The sequence below is a fragment of the Lycorma delicatula genome, chromosome 7, assembly GCF_047948215.1.
Source record: "Lycorma delicatula isolate Av1 chromosome 7, ASM4794821v1, whole genome shotgun sequence".
In the NCBI taxonomy this organism is placed as follows: Eukaryota; Metazoa; Arthropoda; class Insecta; order Hemiptera; family Fulgoridae; genus Lycorma; species Lycorma delicatula.
In genome coordinates, this window is record NC_134461.1 from 106,049,245 (window position 1) to 106,068,995 (window position 19,751).

Genomic DNA, 19,751 nt, shown 5'->3' on the forward strand with positions numbered 1-19,751 from the left:
TTTTATTATGAATACCTTTTGCTTTTATATCCCTGCTTTTTTTGCCTCCATAAATTTCTTCTTGATATAAAATGTTTAATTTTTTCTGTGTTTCAGTTTACAACTTTAGCTGGTTGGTTATTATCTCTTTTAACTTTATCTGGATTAGTGTATGGTGTTCTTGGTACCAACATGGGTATTATTAGCTCAGCATTTTATGTTGCCCTTGGCCATACAGCATGGGGTATGGCTTTGGCATGGATTGTAATTGCTTGCTGTACTGGATATGGAGGTATTAATTTTTTTGATGTTTTATTTTTTAACTTTTTTCCTTTTAAAATAAATTAAATGTTTTGGAAAAATCTCCCTTATACTTGAAATGAACATAAATACTGACACTAATTTTTCCAAGTCTGAAACAAAATAATAAAATGACAGTTTACATAATGAATAATAACATTAATAAATAACAGTTTACAAAAATAATTATTAACCAAAAGCAAATTAATTCCTTCTGTTAAAATAAATGTTTTGATTTCATTAATCAAATTATATTTTAAGAGATTGTAAATAATTTTACATTAATATATAAAGTTAGTAAATGGTATTTAATTTCTCAAACATGGTACCGCTGATATGTTAAATAAATAAATGAACAATTAATATAATCCACCTTACCAGCACGTTGATACGTTCTCTAGACCTTTCAACTTACTTGGAAGCCATCATCAGGAGTTAAAATTAATGCATTAAAGTCAAATTTTAAAAATTGTAGTTAAAATTTAAAAAAAGTCATGACTGTCCCGGTAGTATACTGCTAGTATACTAGTAGGACCGGGACTACTAGTATACTAGTGGACCAGGACAGTCATGACTGTTTTTAAATTTTAACTATGATTTTTAAACTTTGATTTTAATTCATTAATTTTAACTCCTGATGATGGCTTCCAAGTAAGCGAAAGATCTAGAGAATGTATCAACAGGATACATTAAGTGGATTATATTAATTGTTAATTTATTTAAATAGTATTTGTGATATACGACTATATAAAATAGTAAGTCATTTGTTTGTTATAGGTTTCATCAATTCGTTGCTGTCATGCAGGCTGTTACATCCACTCAGTAGATTGACTTACTGCGCTTACCTTATCCATCCTGTAATAATGGTTTTAACTAGTTTCCAAATGGATGGACCACTGCATATACACAATGGCCTTGTCGTATGAATTATTTATTACTTATATATATATATATATATATATATTTTTTAGCAAGATGACTATTATTCATCTTTTAATTATAATTTTATTAGTTAAGTAATAGATATTTTGAACAGCACTCTTTACAACCTTAAATGGTCAGGCATCTATACACTTTTTTAAAAAGGGAGAAATATAAAGTTTAACGTCCTTAAAAATAAATACAAAATAATAATACTATTTATCACAAAAGAAAATTTTTTTCTTTGAGTAATTAAATATTAAAAATTATGTAATAGAAAAAATTGAGTTTTATATCACATTAAACCTTGTTCTTCTGTGTATTACTCCTTAGAATTTCAATTTATGTGAAGAACACATGAAATCATGTGAAAAAAGTTCTCTTTTTTCACCTGTTTCCACAGTCATGAACTTTCAACTTTCAGTAATCTTTGTACTGACTGTGTTCTTCTCTGATAAATGACCAAGATTCCCACCCAATTTAATGAAAATAGTTCCTTCTGTCAACCCTTTTTTTCATTTTGTTAACTGAAATTATATTATGGAACTATGTAAATACCAAACTAATGTTATTATAACACAGTCCTAAGAAAAAATTATTACTGTGGTGTCTGTTTTGAGAAACTGTCAGCTGTGACTTAATGACATGATTAAATATTTAAATTATTTTTAATAAATAAAAAACCATAGTAGGATCATTGAATTAGTACAATAGGGTATAATAAACTTCATTATTTTTATATTTGCATAATAAAATACATTATTTATATATTGTTATGTCATATTATTGCTTGTAATTTTACTGAAAGAATGTTATCATCTACATACTTTAATGGACATTTTAAATTTCAGTTCTGGCTGTTTATCTTGAGATAAAATTATTATTTTTACTGTTTCATTATGATACCTCTTTTTACTATTTCTATCTATTCATGGGTTCATCATTATATTTATAACATTTAATAATAGATAAGCAAACATATCATGCAAACTGTAGCATCCCTCCATCTCTGTTTTATGTAAATACTTTATTTTGATTTTGCTATTTACTATTCTGCAATGAAAGATGGCATTTCTGCAATGAAAGATGGCATTTCTGCAATGATGGTGGCATTTCCATCGTTCCTGTTAATAATCTTGGCATCTGTCTCTTTGGTTTGTTTTGTACTTCCTGCTTCAAGATCAGTTTTTTCTGCTGTTCTGACAAGAAGTTTTTATTAGTTTATTTTAATATTAACCATTTGCTCTAAGGCATTAGAAGCAGTTACTATACCACCTGAATTATTAGATTTGTATATACAATTTACAGAACTAGAGGGGTACATTCAGATTTTGAAGAAAAAGTTGAAATTGTTACCATGACAAAGAAGGTGAACAGAAATAAGTTCAGGAACTACTATTGAAAATGGTCACTAGGAGAATTTACATATGAATAGAATATGTGATGAAAGGTGCACTCGATAAGGACCAGTTTGATTTCAGAAAGAGCACGAGTAAATTATGAAAAGACTGAGGAAAAGTCCTGTCTTTTCATAATTGGAAGGCATACTTAAGAATAATAAAGCCACCTGTTTAACTCTGTAGATATGAAGAAAGCATTTAATAGAATAGAATGAAATAAAAGGTTAAATTAAAAAAATACTGGTCTGAAATACGAAGAAGACTTATAAATACAATGTATACAAGAATCATGTAGCAAAAATTAGAGTAAAAGAAAATGAAAGACAAGCTCTGACCAGGAAAAAATGTTGTTTGTACTTGATGTTTTACTATTTGTAAACAGAAGAGGCAAATCAGGAACTGGAAGAAAAATTTGAGAATGGAGTGACAACCCAATCATTTTAGAAAAAATACAGATGTTAAGATTTATTGTAACATTTTCCTTTTGGCAGGAACAAAAATGAATAAGAAAAAGTATGAATGGCACAAATTTAGTATGTGAGAGAAATTCAGTTGAAAGTATGACAAAAAGAAGAATGAGAACATAAAGTATGAAGTATACGAACATAAAGCTTCTTAAACATCTTAGTATACATCTTAAAGTATAAGAACATTTTATTATACTAAAAGTTGCACTATTTTGTTATTTGCAAGGCAAAATTACTAAGGTGGATAAAATGATATAGACATCAAAAACAGACTGGGCAAACAAGATTATTTCTTTTTTTTTATTCAAAAAATAACTCCACAAATATCAAATGTTCATCAAAGAATTAGAAAGAAATCCCCTAAAAATATTTCTGGCAGGCGTAACACTTCATGGTAACAAAACATTGACAATAGGAAAAACAAAAGAAAAAGAGTAGGGACCTTTGAAATGAGTTTTACAGAAGAAGCTGAGAATTAGGCGGGTTGACAAAGTTTGAAGTCAAGCAGTCTTAAGACAAATAGATAAGAAGAAAGTTTTATGGCCCAATCTTGCAAAGAGAGAATTAGATTGGAGAACCATGTATTAAGATATCCAGGTTTAGTTAATTATTAATAGAAGATATAAAATATAGAGAAAGTCAGAGAATGAAATATATAAAACAAATATCTGAGGAAGTAGTGTGTAATAAATATTTTGAGCTTAAAAAATTATAATATAAAGAAAAGGAAAACATCATCGCACCAATTAAATGATGGATGAAAAAATTCACTCCATTTCTCTTTTCCCTTTCATCCATTGTAAAATGCTTTATCCTGTGTAAAGTATATTCTTTGTTTTGAAATATGAGAATTTTTGATTTTTCATATTTTGTATTTTGCTTACTCTTAATCTTTATTTTTTTTTTAATTTTATTGTACGTTCAACACATGTGACAAAATTTGTTGTTCTTTATCATTATCTTTGTTTTTCTTTTAATTGCATTTCATTGCTCATTTACAATCATGCTTTTACAATTATGTACATGTTTTTTACAATCACATGTGTGAGGTATTTATTTTCTTATATACATATATTTTTTTTATTTAATTACAATTAGTTTCTTTAGAATTCTTTAGTTATCGACAAATTTAATGACACCATTTTTTTACATGACTGTATGAACTTCATGTTTTCTGAGTTATAAATTAGTAAAGCCAGTTATTTTTACATGGATTTGAATACTAGATCGTGGATACCGGTGTTCTTTGGTGGTTGGGTTTCAATTAACCACACATCTCAGGAATGGTCGAACTGACAATGTACAAGACTACACTTCATTTACACTCATACATATCATCCTCATTCATCCTCTGAAGTATTATCTAAACGGTAGTTACCGGAGGCTAAACAGGAGAAAAAAAAAAAAAAGAGTTATAAATTACAGTGATTAGTTTCCCTAATCTGTAGATTTTCTTTATTCTTATCATTTTATAAATAAATAAATATTTAATTCAGATAAAAACATAATTATACATCTCAGGAATGATAGTGTTTCTAATCCACAGATAACAAAAAGTAAATATAGTAGAACCATGTTTATCTGACACCCACAGGACCACGCAATGGTCAGAATGAAAAAAAGGTCAGATATTGCAAAGAATAAAAAAACATTATTAAAACACAAATAAAATTTAAAACAGGGGTATACAGCATTCTAAAGAACTTAAGTAAAGAAAGAAATATTTAATTTTACTTATGTGATGTTATTCAGCAAAATATTTGATTATTGTTCAAGAGATAAACAACATAAACTCGCAGATGTAACTAAATAAAATATTGTAGTTTTTTTCTTTTTTAATAATAAGTTCATAATACAAGCAAAGTACAGTACATATACTGTAATACTACACAATTGTTTTAAAAAACACTACATATTAAACTCTTCATCTCAGTTATGGCCAGTTAGCATCACAAAAAAGTAACTGTACATAAAAAAAGATTTACTGTAAACAGAAAAAATTTTTAATTTTTTTGTTTTAAAGTCGACATCTTGAACTTGGCTGAAAGTTGTAATTCTATTCTTTGCCATCTTGGAAACAATAACATTTCAAATTATGATGCAAGAGTTCTTTTTGGGAGAATTTTGTAATTTAACCTTGTCTCAATATTGTACAGTTGGTCAGGTTTCAGATTGATATCTTCAAATTTTACAAAAATTTATTTGCAGTGGCATCATCAATTGACAATTTTTCCCCAGCAATTGCAACTTCTCGAATTCCATGATGCTTCTTCTTCCACTTGTGAAGCCATCCCTCACTTGCTGTGAATTTTTCTTCTATCCCCTCCAGTTTCTTATGCAGAACCACTGCTTTTTCTTTAATAATGGGTCTAGATGAAGGAGTTCCTTTTCAGCATTCTTGGCAGAACCAAAGCCTTAATGCACTCTCTAAGAGTTCGGTTTTTTAACACATCTTCTCCTTCAACGGTTGTGTATGTACATCAAAGGTCTTTCTGTTTTTCCTCCAATCTTTAATTGTGGTAATGCCGACTCCTAATTCTAAAGAAAGTTTTTGCAGAGACTCACCCTTATTAAATTGTTTAAGAACTCTGTTGTAATGAACACACTAAGCGTTTTTATCTTTAAGTAGCCATTAGTAAACAAACACAATAACTACTAGATCCAATAGCCTGCTCGCAAAATTCACGGTAACAGCGACACTATCAGTATACTTATGCGTTAATGGACAAACATGCACTACTGTACTGTACTGGTTAAATTAAAACAAATATTTATTCGATAAATGCACACGAGATTGTGTAGTAATACAATATGTACTTCTCTTGATATGACACGATAATATGACATAATCCATTGTGATGATTCAACTCAACGGACAAGTTTAAGCATGTACATACAAATCGAGCTGCATTGGCTGCACTGTGTCAGTCAGATACACTGAGGAATCAGGCATGGTGGTGGGGGGGGGGGGTGCTACTGTTCTACAACATTTAACAGGAAGAGCCAAGAAAAACCATAAATTAGAAAGTATAAAATTAATAAGAAAAGTAGTTAGCATTCAAATAATAATAATAATAATAATAATACAAAAAAATACTGATTAATATAAGCAAAGATAATAAAATCCTTAAAATTAGTTACAATGTTGAAACCATTAATCAAAAAATATTTGACTACATATTCAAATGTAAATTAAATTATAAAAATTCAGGTTTATCTGATTAATATTGTTTAAAAGTAGGGAATTATCTCATTAACTGAAAAATACCTTGTAAAAGCCAAACTATTAGTTTTATTATAACAGTAAATTTTAAATAAATTGGTCAGAACTATCTTATAGGTACATTTCATAATCTATTAAAAATAGAAACTAAATCATAATGAAGTTGCAGGCTGAAATATTAAGATGGGTACCATGAAAACAATTTTGTTTGCTAATCTGATAAAAGTAAGTACTCTTTTGTATTTTATTAAATTCATAACCAGAGAGGTGCTTCAGTTATTTGCAAGGTCCTACATAGATTTTATGTATAGAAGGATATAATTTACATATTATATACAGAAATACTTGTATTTATTACTTTACATGCTAGAATATTAAATGTATATTATTACTATTATTATTATTCATAAATCTTGCCCAATTCTGTACTTTGTGGTTATTTGCTTTGTTATTGTTTTCAAACTTAGTTGTATAAATCTCTGCTGATATTCGTCATGGTAGGAAGTTTTTACTTTTAACTATGTTTTCCATTGCATATTAAAAAGGTTCTTTTAAGTGATTATTATGATAAAATTTCTCTGTTTCATTATGTTCATACTACTATTCTAGCATATTTCGTTAATTAATTTGAAAAGGTGTCACAGTTATTATGGTATTTTCCATTGGCCAGTGATGTAATAAATTATAAACAACTTAAAGGAATTAGAAAAAACTAAAAATGTTAAACTTATGTATGTACAAGTAATTGAGGTCTCTGTAATAACTTCTATTCACCTCATATGTCATTTTTGTTTCTCTTTGAAAAATGTTTACTTTCAAACTTTGAATAGATCTGAACAAAATTTTGTACAATTGTTTTTTCACCTTTTCATGTGAACAGTTTTATTTCTGGGGAAAACTAGCTAAGAATTTTGGGCCACAATTTTGGAAAATAACCCATCTTTTTCAATGATTTCAGTTTTCTATCATTCTCTCTTTCTCTTCTTCATTTTAAAGTAGAAAAAATTTTCAAATTCATTCTGTCTTATAGTCAGTGGTTTAAAAGTTAAAATACAAGAAACTGTTTTTATGTCTGCCGATATTTTGATGTAAAGTACCTGCCAGTATATGTAAAATCAACTTGTTAGAGAGCAACAGCCTACAAATGATAAAGAACAGATTTTATACAATAATATAGTGGATGCTAGTATGAAATCCATTGAATACTGTGATGTATATGATAAAATTAGAATTTACATTTTAATAGGATTTCATCAAGTCCTGATGTTTTCAGGATTTCCTATTTATTTACAACAAAATAATTATATTTCTTAAGATTTCAGTTTTGTTGGTAATCTTTTTCTTAAATTGTTTAGAAAATTGAACTTGTTTCCCTTGGCTGGTGTCTGGGTTTTTTCATTTTTATTTATGTTTTTAATAAGGCATAATCTTTGTAAGATTTTAACAGAAAATTTGTATTACTTATATTAATGGATGACTCTTCAGCCAACCTGGAATGGATATCTCTAATCACTGACATGAAATGTTAAAGGGAAACAGTTACTTTATATTTATTTAATACACTTTTTATTTATTAATTTATTTTTTAATTATATTTATTGAAACACTTTATATTTATTATTGAACATGTTACTAGCTGATTATACCCTTGTGTACTGTTTTGTTATTTGCTATAAAATTGAGGTGGTTTTTGCCACCCTTCATACCTCTTCATTAGCTGGACCTTTAGTTCAGGACTTATCTTTTAACATTTTAATACCAAAGTAAAATCAGTATATTTAGCAAGATGGTAAACTACATTTATTTTCAGCCTATCATAAGTTTTCTTTATCAATCCAGAATTATCTCACAGAATAAAATCCTGAAAAATAAATTGTAGATTGTGACAATAAAACTTTTACAGCCAAAGCCATGTTTAAGGAACATCTTTATATTCATTATCTGGTGATCTTTTGATCACCAGAATAACATTATTTGCAGTTTTCTTTCAACTGGTGACACGTGCTGTTGGCTAAAATGTGACATGTTGGTTGGTAACTCAGTATGCACGTTGATACATATATTTAATAGTGTATGATTACATCAGTGAATATCATTTAAAAACATTTCCATTCATAAAATATTATACTTCATGTTTGTTCTATACGTTAAGTTGCCATGTAACATCACCAACATTGTTTAATAGGTCATACCAATTTATTCCTACAGTAAAAGAATAATATTTATGAAAATAATTATAAAAAATTTATAAAAAGGATATAAAAAGCAGTTAAGCAATAAAATATACTTGGTTAGTTTTACTGATTAAATTTCAATCTCCTCCAACTTATAAAAATTTTTTAATTTAATTAATTCAGTATAAAATAAGTGCTGCCGGCATGTTTTCCAGTAAAATATTAACTTTTATAGACTTCTTTAAAATGATTAATTTGTTCATTCTCTAAAAATGATACTGATATGTTATAAGTCTGATTGATATTAATAAGAAATATTTAGTTTATATGATTGATATGTCATGATAAATAAAATGAGTAAAAACATATTTTCATTTTTTTGTTTCAGTTCATTTTATATTTTGGAAATTTAGTCGCTGCTTTCCTGTTATCATTCTTCATTTCAATGACATTTGAAGCACCAACAGTTCGTCTTTTAAAAGTTATTCTTTAAAACATACCATTGCTCAAATTAATTAATTATTAATATTTATAATAATTAATTGTAAACTTATTTCTCTGTAGCTATAAATATGTGATGTGATGTGAAATATTTTACTTTTATATTTTGTATTATAGTTTTTTTATTACTGTTAAGGTTTTATTGTTTATTATTTTGTTTTATAATTTTAATTTTATTTATGTAATGAGATTATCACAACTATAGTGTTAGTTTAATTATTTACTATAATAGTTATTAATTTGGTATTATAGTTGACTGATGTTAAACAATTGTTCTTTTATTTTTTGTTTTTTATAACAATATTGAAAAACCTATTGTTTTCCTTTCTACCTAATAATGCCTTTGTGAGAATAATATATTTAGAGGATATGTTTATTTCATGTTCTGCAATTCCAGAATGACCGCACATTTTCATGAAATAGGTATCAATTGGTTTATCTCAAATAAGCGATTCTGGCTGTATGATGATTTGAAGAAAACAAGTTAATAAATATTATAACCACTTTTTCAAATCCAAAATATAAAAATTTGTTCAACATTAAATATCTGTCGAGAATTTCTTTTGTAATTATAAACTACCGGCTTGCTAGTGCCAGAAGCATGATTTACCAACTGTATGAGTAATTTAGATTCCAAAGGATTAAAAAATACAAAGTCCATAATAATACCAGTAGAAAAATTATGATTATGACACATCTATTATAGAAAATCTCATTAAAAAATATAAAATTCAGAAATAAAAATAATTATAAATAAAATGACAATAAAGAGAAATAAACATATTCATATCTATAAATTGTACAGATCATATATTGTGACAAAGAAGTACATTATTACATCAATTGCAGAAGTATTGTATGTTTATGAACAGAAGTGTTTATGTCTCAAAGAACATAATATAAGAAACCAAAATAATTCTTACATTTTTTGTCCAACTCCTAAAAAAAATAATTTTTACAAAACTAATTTCAGCTCATCCTTTTTAAAAACTGTTTTTATAAAGAAACACCTCAGTTTTATCAAAACTAATTGATTACAATAAAAAGAAAAAATATGATAATTTAAACTTTAAAATAAATGGACGATTTTTCATCATTTGATAATTTTGAAAATTCTAACTATGAAAGAGTGGTTTTATGAACAAACACATGACAAGATAACTGATGAATTGTAAGTATTGGCTATGTAGTTTTGCTGCATGCACACCTATGCTGGCCATCAATTTTTGAAAATTTTTGTCTTTATATTTATCTCAATTGATTTTTAGTACAGTCTTAAACTATCATGTAAGATTATACGCACCTCAAGATGTATTTTAGCAATTGAAACTGTAATGTCTCCAGGCTTTGTGTAAGTAAAAAGCTTTATTACCAAATTTTTTTTGAAACTCATCGTGGTTATGTGAAATAAAAGTGCTTGAAAAGCAGATTTACAAAATATAAATTTTTAATAACGGTGAAAAATTGATTGTAAGAATAAAAAAAAATTACTTTTTTTAAACTAACCATGAAAATATTAAATTAATTTAAACATTAATTCGATAGCTATTTGAATATTGACTTCGGAATGGTTTTATAAAATTAACTACGAGTAGTTACAGTCACAAACATGACAAATGTAAGCAATGTAAGCAGTACAGAATTGACAGCAGCTAGTTAATTCTGTTATCTGCTGTTAAACCACTGTTCAATAGCCATGGAATTGCCAAATTAGCTGGTCTCAGATTGAATTTTTGGCAAGGATTATATTTTTTTTCACTTATCAAGTCATCAGTCTTCCTCTGTAAATACTATTTTTAAGTCAAGGCAAAGTTCATATTCGTGGTGGACCGCAGCATTATCGTTTTGTTTGGCTATAGATGGAGATATAATGCAACAGTACATTCTGGTCTTAGTCCTACTGCAAAAAGTGACATGCTTGTCAATCAATCCATTCTAAACAAGAAATTCTGTCCATTTAATATAGGTCACTGTATTTTTTTGGAACCTGTAATTTTTTTTGATAACGGTAATAACACAATTGAAGTAAAATGTAAAATAACTAATTTACATTACTGTATTCATAAATGAAATAAATTTAACCTATAGTTAATTACAGTAATTTAGTTAAGTAAACTTTTTCGCTAAAATGATATCATAGTTCACAGCATTATATTCAAAGCTGATAGTAATGATTTGGACATATAGGCCTACAGAATCACAGCAAGTTTGATTTACCTGCAGAATAAAAAATAAAGTAATATTTTTATATTAATTTACTAAATAATTAAACAACCAATACTACCATAATACAGTTCATAACTAGTTTTGTCTGCAGTTTCCGTAGAACTATCTTCAGTGATAGGCCAACAACCTTTAACATTACAGTACATTAAAAAAGCACTGTCTTTTCAACATTACAGTACATTAAAAAAGCACTGTCTTTGAATGATATTTCTCCACCCGCGTGAGCCACAATTAAACTGTCACCAGTACTACTACTAACATAAAAAACTGGTACATCATGCCAGTACTTTTTTACCATATAATGTGTATGCATCCAAGTTTCATCTAAGTATATGGTCTCTTTTATTTAGAAGTTGCAATTTTTCTCAGATATCTAAGAAAAAATGCACATTTCATGATTACATCATCTCGTTCACACAAAATCAGTCTATTGTTTTCTATAATCCACCGGGTTGGTCTATTGGTGAACGCGTCTTCCCAAATCAGCTGATTTGGAAGTCAAGAGTTCCAGCATTCAAGTCCTAGTAAAGTCAGTTATTTTTACACGGATTTGAATACTAGATCGTGGATACCGGTGTTCTTTGGTGGTTGGGTTTCAATTAACCACACATCTCAGGAATGGTTGAATTGAGACTGTACAAGACACTTCATTTACACTCATACATATCATCCTCATTCATCCTCTGAAGTAATATCTGAACGGTAATTACCGGAGGCTAAACAGGAAAAAGAAAGAAAAAGGTATTTCCTTATAGAATTCAAAATATTTAAGAAATTTTCTTCTAATAACACACCTGTTGAAATCTTCTATTTTATATTTATTAAGATGAGTATATTTCTTTTTTTCGTTGGCATCTGAATTTGAGAACCACTTGCCTCTACTTCGTATCCAATTTTCTTGATGTCAATTACTGCAGACCAGCTTAAGTTTAGCATTCTAGAAGCACATTCCATCGCTTTCACAAGAGGCACCAATAATCCATTTTTTTTGTTGTGTATAAACTTAATGTTAAATGCGAGACGACGTGCTTGACTGCGAAGAGGTTTTCCATGTTCACTTGACATCATAACATGACTACTTTTAATTACAAGTGTTGCAATTTTCAATGCAAAGAATAGAGAATATTTGTTTTTATTAGTCATAACACATCTACAAATTATGTAATGCTTATAATAACACACCCATTTTAAACTTTTAACCCATAATTCTACAACTCACAAGTCTCTGTTCATCATAATATCATTACTTGAACCAAAACAATTGATGTAAGAAATTTATATTTTACTTGTATATACTTTTTTTAGTACAATATATTTTCATAATCCTTGTGTTTTAAAGTGCATTGAATAAGAAACCAATTGCTCTTATTACAAAATAACAGGGCAAAAGAAAAAATTCATTATTTACACAATAATAGCCATAATTAAGCAGAAGAAAAACTGATGTTTTATTATTAAACATTGAAATTAAAATGACATTAATTAATTCATAAATATGAAATAAATGTAAATAATGCATAATAAATAATAGTGTTATGTACCACTATCATGATATGTGTTTGCATCCGTACACACAGACAATAATGTTTAAAATAACAGTCTAATCTCATTCCAAAAATTGCAATTACTTTACTAGTAACACTGGAACGTAACTGTACACAACAGTAGTTTATAAACTCTCTAAACATGCACCTCGCCTTGTCAACTAGTAAAGCATATCAGAGGTTGTGATTCTAAAATAAAATAAATAAAAGTTATCTAAAAGAAATATTGACAATAGAAATTCTTTGGTGCACAGATGATAATGACAAGGGAGATGCATTGACTGGTGAATTTATTATTTTTTTTTTTATTAAACAAATCGTACATCATAAAAATTCATTACATTTTTTGAGTTTTTCAAAAGTTTGTAAACAACTCTTCATAGTTTTATCAAAACAAATAGTGCAAAAAGCTCACAAAGGGTATTGTTTTTCTGTATGCCAATGCCAAAGTACAACACATAGGTGCCTCCCTTCATTGGTAATACAAAGGAATTTACATAAATAAGTAGTTCAAGTGGAAGAATGGGCGTTTTCTTTGCACCTCAGCCTTAATGGCAAGTGACCACTATCTCATAATCAAATTAAGGTTCTCTTTCTAAATTAAAGTAATAATCATGATGATTAGATTAATAAACTATGGCAATAATTTTTAAAATATTGGAAATGATTAATAACTCATAAAAATTAAATGGAAATTTAATTAAAAATTAAATGGAAATTATTCTTCCAAAAAAAACATGTTAAAGACATTTTTATTTTTTACTCCTTTGTATGAAGTAAAAGAAGTATTGTAATCGTGAAAAAATTTGGTTTTCAGATTTCAACGGAATATCCACTTTGGACCATCCCTAAATCCATTTTGACTAGTTTTGGCGTGACGTCTATACATACATATGTACCTCGCATAACTCAAAAACAATTAGCTGTAGAATATTGAAATTTTGATTTTGGACTGTTGTAACATCAGTTGTGCACCTCCCCTTTTGATTGCAATTGATTGTACCAAAAGTGTCCAAAAAAGACCAAAATTCAAAACAATTTTTATTTTAGACTTTTTCTTAGGTGCAGTAATAAGCCCTCATTGAGAGCTTTTCTTTCAATGATATATCATGAGTGGTACTTGTTTTCATTGGTTCCATAGTTACAGCCAAATAAAATGTTTATGAAATATTTGGATCTTACAAGAGGAAGGCACATCAGTTTGAATCCGACTTCTATACATATATTTTTTTAATTCTTTTTTTAAATTTATATATAATGATTTATTAATAATTATTAACCTCTCTATGTAAAAAAAAATTAACAATAAATAATAATTCAATAATAACAATATGAAAAAAACCAGAAGTTATTACTGGAATAAAATTTTATGTACTTTTCATTTTAATTCAAGCATTTTTACAATCAGAAGTAAATGATTATTAATAAATCAATATATTTGAATTAAAAAAAATGTATTTATATGAAGTCGGATTTGAACCAATGTGTGCATGATTACGAATCCAACACGTTCTCACTTACATCACATACCTACTTGAGCGGCATGAAACAAAATTAATATATAAATAAACTAATATAAAATGCTGATAAAAACAACACAAAAAAATGTGATGTCCACCACAATGCAATTGTGATGGACATTTTATTAAAACTGTCCATTTTATTAAAGAATTGGAGGATCACATCTCAGCTTCAAATGAAATAAGTTTAAATGAAGTGCAGCAAAAAATGTGGTGTATATGTAATTTAATAAGCGTACAAGGAAGTAACGTAGTGTCCACACCAGATTTTTTTTATTCTTTTGTGATCTATGAATGATGTAATTGTCATTTAAATTTATAGTGTAAAAGTTGAATTTGCCTAATATAGAATCTTATTTTGTTGTAAATATATGTATGATTTTGTTATATAGTTTGTAAGATTTGACAATTCTTTTATTTACTCATGGAAATTTATTTTTGTTTCTTAATATTTTCCCACATTTTTTTCATTCTTTCTGAGTGTTTTGCTATTCTTTCTTGTGGCCATTTCGCCCCTCCTTTTTTGGGAGAGGATTTTTTAAGGAATCCTTTCATGTTTTTGATTATTTCTCTAATTTTTTTTCTGTTTTTTATATCTTCTTTGGCTATTTGTTTTTCATTTAAATCTTTAGAGATTTCTGCAGACCATTTTAGTTCCATTTTTTATTTGTGAAGTAGTCAAATATTTTTTCTTTGTTTATTATTCATTACCTAAAAGTGGCTATAAAATTGGGGTCTTTAATTTGGTCTTTAAATTGGGTTTTTTTTAATTGTATTAGAGAATTTTTTAGTTTGTATAGTTTTTCAGCAACCTCCTTCTTTTGCACTTATTTATTTTTTCTAATTAATCTTTATTATCAAAAGACAAGCACTGAAAAGCAACATACCTTGTGGTTTTACATGGTATTATAGTGTCACAACTTTGCATTTCTGGATAAGGATTTTTATTGGTAGAATACTTTCTCATTTTATTATAGAATAAGTAATTTTTAACTGTGATTATATATGACAAAAATAGACTATAAAAACTAACATAAAAATGTATACATTTTCTAAATAATTTGATTTGATTTAATGTGAGTTTTAACTTACCTCACCACGCACAGACCTTTTGACTTCTTGAGTATTGAATACTCAGTCTTCACTGAGCTTTTCCTTTGGTGTTGAATTTAAAAAAATTTAAAAATGGAATTGAATTTAAAAATAAGAGAATGAAATCTTATGCTTATTCACAGAACCTCTTCACTAGCCATTATTAAAAGAAAAACTTACAAGTTGTTTTAATTTAATGATAAAATAAGATTTGTATCAGTAAGAATCATTTGAAGAATACACAATTATTGTATGTAATATCAGTCATAGAAATAATTTATTTTGCACAATAAATGCAAGAATAATAAAATACAGCAACATCAAACAATTATCATTTATCCTCACATGCTAGTAAAATGCAACCAGCATGTAGATTTCATAATACAATAAAGAGCACACAGGCCAGGCTAGAATTTCATATAAATATACATAGAAATTATTTGAACACTTAATGTACTTTAGTCTAGTGTTTGTAATCTGATTTTTTATATTCAAAATTCATATATGCATGTTGTTTGCCATAATCTAATATTTTATTTTAATCCAAGGTATGGTTCAAAAGTAAGGGCCGATGAATTATAAATAGTGTTGGCAACACTGACTGATTTGCACATGCTCAATAGCTTTAAATGGTCTGTTAGGCATGTAACCACCACATTGCCATCAGTTGTTTGCTTTTACAAGAGTGTGATATAATGAATGTGGTAATAACAAATTCCACCAGTTGTGAAATTCGATCAGTAATAAGTTTTCTAAACACAATAGGACATAGTGCTGATGAAATTCACCATCAGTTGTGTGGAATGTATGGGTCTACCACAATAGTGAAGGAAAAGTGAGGCAGAAGTACTGTGAGTTTAAGGAAGGCCATTCAAATGTTTACAACAAACAGAGAAATGACAGGCCTAGCATCTAGACTGATGATCTCATTGACAGCGTGAATGCAAAAATGAGAAAAAAAATCATCCCTTTACAATTAGCAATCTCTCTCTAGAATTTCCAGAAGTTTCAAAGACAACATTGTTGGAACTCATGACTGACACTCTAGATTACTGTAAAATGTATGCTCTGTGGGTGCTAAAAATGTTGATAAATGGTCCCAAAGATCACAGAATGACATCTGCACATGCTTTTCTCAACCACTTTAACCAAAAGGGAGACAAATTTTTTTCCCATGTCATCACCGATGACAAAACATGGCTTTTGTACATCAATGTTTAGACAAAACAACAATCCATGCTGTGGCATCATTTTGGTCACCTAAATCAAAAAAAATTCAACAAGCCCAGTCTTGAAGGAAAATCATGACAACTATATTCCGGAGCCAAAAGGATGAGCTTTTGATTGATTTCATGGAATCTGGAACATTCATCACATCACAACTCTATTGTGAAACACTTCTAACTGTGTCGTGCCATTAAAAACCAATGACAGGGGATGCTGAAACCAGAAATTGTTCTTCTTCACAATAATGCACATCCACACACAACCTGTATGCACTACAAAAATATTTCAAAAATTTGGTAAGGAGATTTTTGATCATCCCGTTACAGTTTTGATCTCACACCCAGTGTCTACCATCTCTTCCTACACCTCAATGATTCAAGGAGTTAAAAATCTTGGTGCAAAAGTGGTTTCAATCCCATGCGGCGGAATTTTATGCAGTGGGTTTGAAGACGATTGTTTGCCAAAATCAAAAGTGTTTGGAATGAAATGGTGATTATGTAAAAAATTAAAGTAAATATGTAAGTATTTGAAATCATTAATAAATTTTTCATTTTTCAACTGTTCTCATTTTGTTACTGATTGGCCCTTAGTTTTGAACTGTGGCTCGTACATGGCAGGTGCTAACATGATACTCAAGGTACTCACAAAAATGGCATAGCCATGTTTAAGTATCTTATTCAAGCATTATTTGGGAAAGTGAATTGTGAAGAGGTTTTCAGTTCATCCGTTAATAAGTTTAACAGTTAAACATACTGTTGCATATCAACAAATCGTAACAATCTGCATATAAAAAAGGAATACAGAGACTACCTTCATTTTGTTAATTATAGGAACTGGCAGTGAAATGAGCATCATTACTTACATGGAAAATAACTTTGAATGCTACTTGTATCTCAAACAAATTACATATATCACATCCATAAACAAGCAACTCCTTTCTATATACTCCTTTCTATAAGAAACAGTGCATTATGTAAACTGTTTCCATTAATAAAAGAACAATTTAAAATATATGCTGGTAAATATATGCTACTAAATAATCATATTACATATTTAAGCCCATAGCATGTTCATAAGTGGAACATATATATTATAAATTTAACACAGGTTATTTAATTGTACTGTGCTATATTTTATTTAGCTCAGCAGACTGGTCTAGTGATTAACTTGCTGTTGCATTTCAGTAGTTTAACTAGCTGATTTTTGAAGTCGAAGGTTCTGAGGTTCAAATCCAAGTTAATTGATTTTATACAAATTTGAATACTAGACAGTGGATACCGGTGTATTTTGGTGGTTGGGATTTAATTAAACATCTCTCAGGAATGGTCGGTCTGAGTTTGTACAAGATTTAGGCCTCATTTACATATCCTCATTTCATTGGACCGTGGGGCTGATTGCTTAATTTTCACTAGTTGAACAGATTGCAATGTACACATTAGGAAAAAATAAATAAATAAATAAAAATATTTTATTTAATAAAAAACAGATCATAACACTTTTTTGAAAAACAAGCAAAGAGTAGTTTTATTTTTTGAATCATCAGTCAGTTGACTAGTTAGATTCTATTCTCCATTCCTTTCTGTTCTGTGCAAATTTTATAGTATGATGATCTTATAAATCCATTTAATCTAACGAAAAAATTAATTAATCTGTTATCAGGTGAACAAATGGTATGATTTATTTAACTAGTTGTCTCAAATGGTAAGATAATTGTAACAAATTTGTTCAACATGGTAGGATCTTGGTAGTTGTGCAATAGGCTTTCTTTATTCTACCTTAGTTTCATAAAGTAACTATTATTTCTTGTATGTTTTTCAGTTTTTTACTATGACTTGTAATTTACTTTGTATACCCCCCAATTACAACAAACACTTCAACCGCCCATTTATTTTTATTTTACTTTCATATTTTTTTAAGGTATTTAATGTTAAGTTTAATTTCTGTTCAGTTAGATAACATTGCTAGTTGTTTAATCTCATTAGTTCTAGAATATTCTTAATTATTATATAATTTAATTGAACTAAAATGACATTAAACTGTTTAATGAAATGAACGGTAAAAACTGCCAGACTTAGAAATAAATGATGATAAAATATATTTAATCCAGAATATCAGATTATCCCAATAAGGCTAATAAAATTTCTTTTCACATTATAGTTCTACATTATAAGTTGTTTATAACAGCAACCATATATTTTAACTGTACCAGATCTGTAAATAAAGTAATGAAACTAATTTTTTTTGGCAGCCAAAGTGGCAACACTGTAAAGTTAATAGTAAACATATGGTTATAGGAACAGCTGATTTATATTAGGTATTAGTATTTTTAGTCTATTGTTGTCATGTAAGATGTAAACAAATTTTTGTGAAACAAGTTTTTTTTGTGCATTATAAAATGAGTGATGCTAATTAAAAACAACGTTGTGCAATCAAGTTTTGTGTTATACTTGATGAGAGCACCAATGCTACTGAAACTTTTCAAAATTGAAAAGGGCATATGAAGATGACGCTCTGTCACGAACCCAAGTTTTTAGGTGTTTTAAAGCATTTTCAGATGGCCAGGAATCAGTTGCAGATGATCTACATTCTGGAAGACCGTTAACATCAAAAAGTGACAACAATGTTGAGCGAATCAGACACTTGATATGGTACGATCGGCAATTAACTGTCAAAATAATTTCAGAACAATTGAATTTGAACCGTTATCTAACTGGAAAAAAGTTTGTGCAAAATTGGTTCCAAAAAACCTAACTGTTGAACAGAAAAACAACAGGGTGGAAGTGCTATGTGATCTTCTAGAGTGAATTGAAACCAATCCTGATTTTCTAAAAATTGTTTTTATTGGCGATGAATCTTGAATGAGTATGACCCACAAACAAAATGCCAGAGATGGAGTGGCACACTTCAAACTCACCACATCCCAAAAAAGCAAAAATGAGCAAATTAAATCAAAACCATGCTAATTTGTTTCTTCGATAATAATGGCATTGTCCATAAAGAGTTTTTGCCTGCAGGGCAGACTGTAAATCAATATGTTTCCTGAGAAGTTCTTGAAGGACTGCAGAAAAGAGTTGCCTGCATGAGACCAGCCGTTAAAGACAACTGTATGCTGCATCATGACAATGCACCTTGTTACACTGCACTCTCAATGAGTTTTTGGAAAGAAAAACATTCCTG

At 28.5% G+C, this 19,751-nt stretch overlaps 1 protein-coding gene across 1 annotated transcript in view; it reads left to right on the forward strand.

Annotated features, from left to right (window-relative positions):
• Positions 1-8,978, forward strand: part of LOC142327790 (nose resistant to fluoxetine protein 6-like) — a 275,777-nt gene extending 266,799 nt beyond the window's left edge. The window contains exons 12-14 of the mRNA XM_075371127.1: positions 97-271; positions 1,057-1,199; positions 8,853-8,978. Coding sequence (XP_075227242.1) covers positions 97-271; positions 1,057-1,199; positions 8,853-8,957 — 423 coding nt within the window. The 3' untranslated portion in view covers positions 8,958-8,978. The remainder of the gene's footprint in view (positions 1-96; positions 272-1,056; positions 1,200-8,852) is intronic.
• The last annotated feature ends 10,773 nt before the right edge of the window (positions 8,979-19,751 follow it).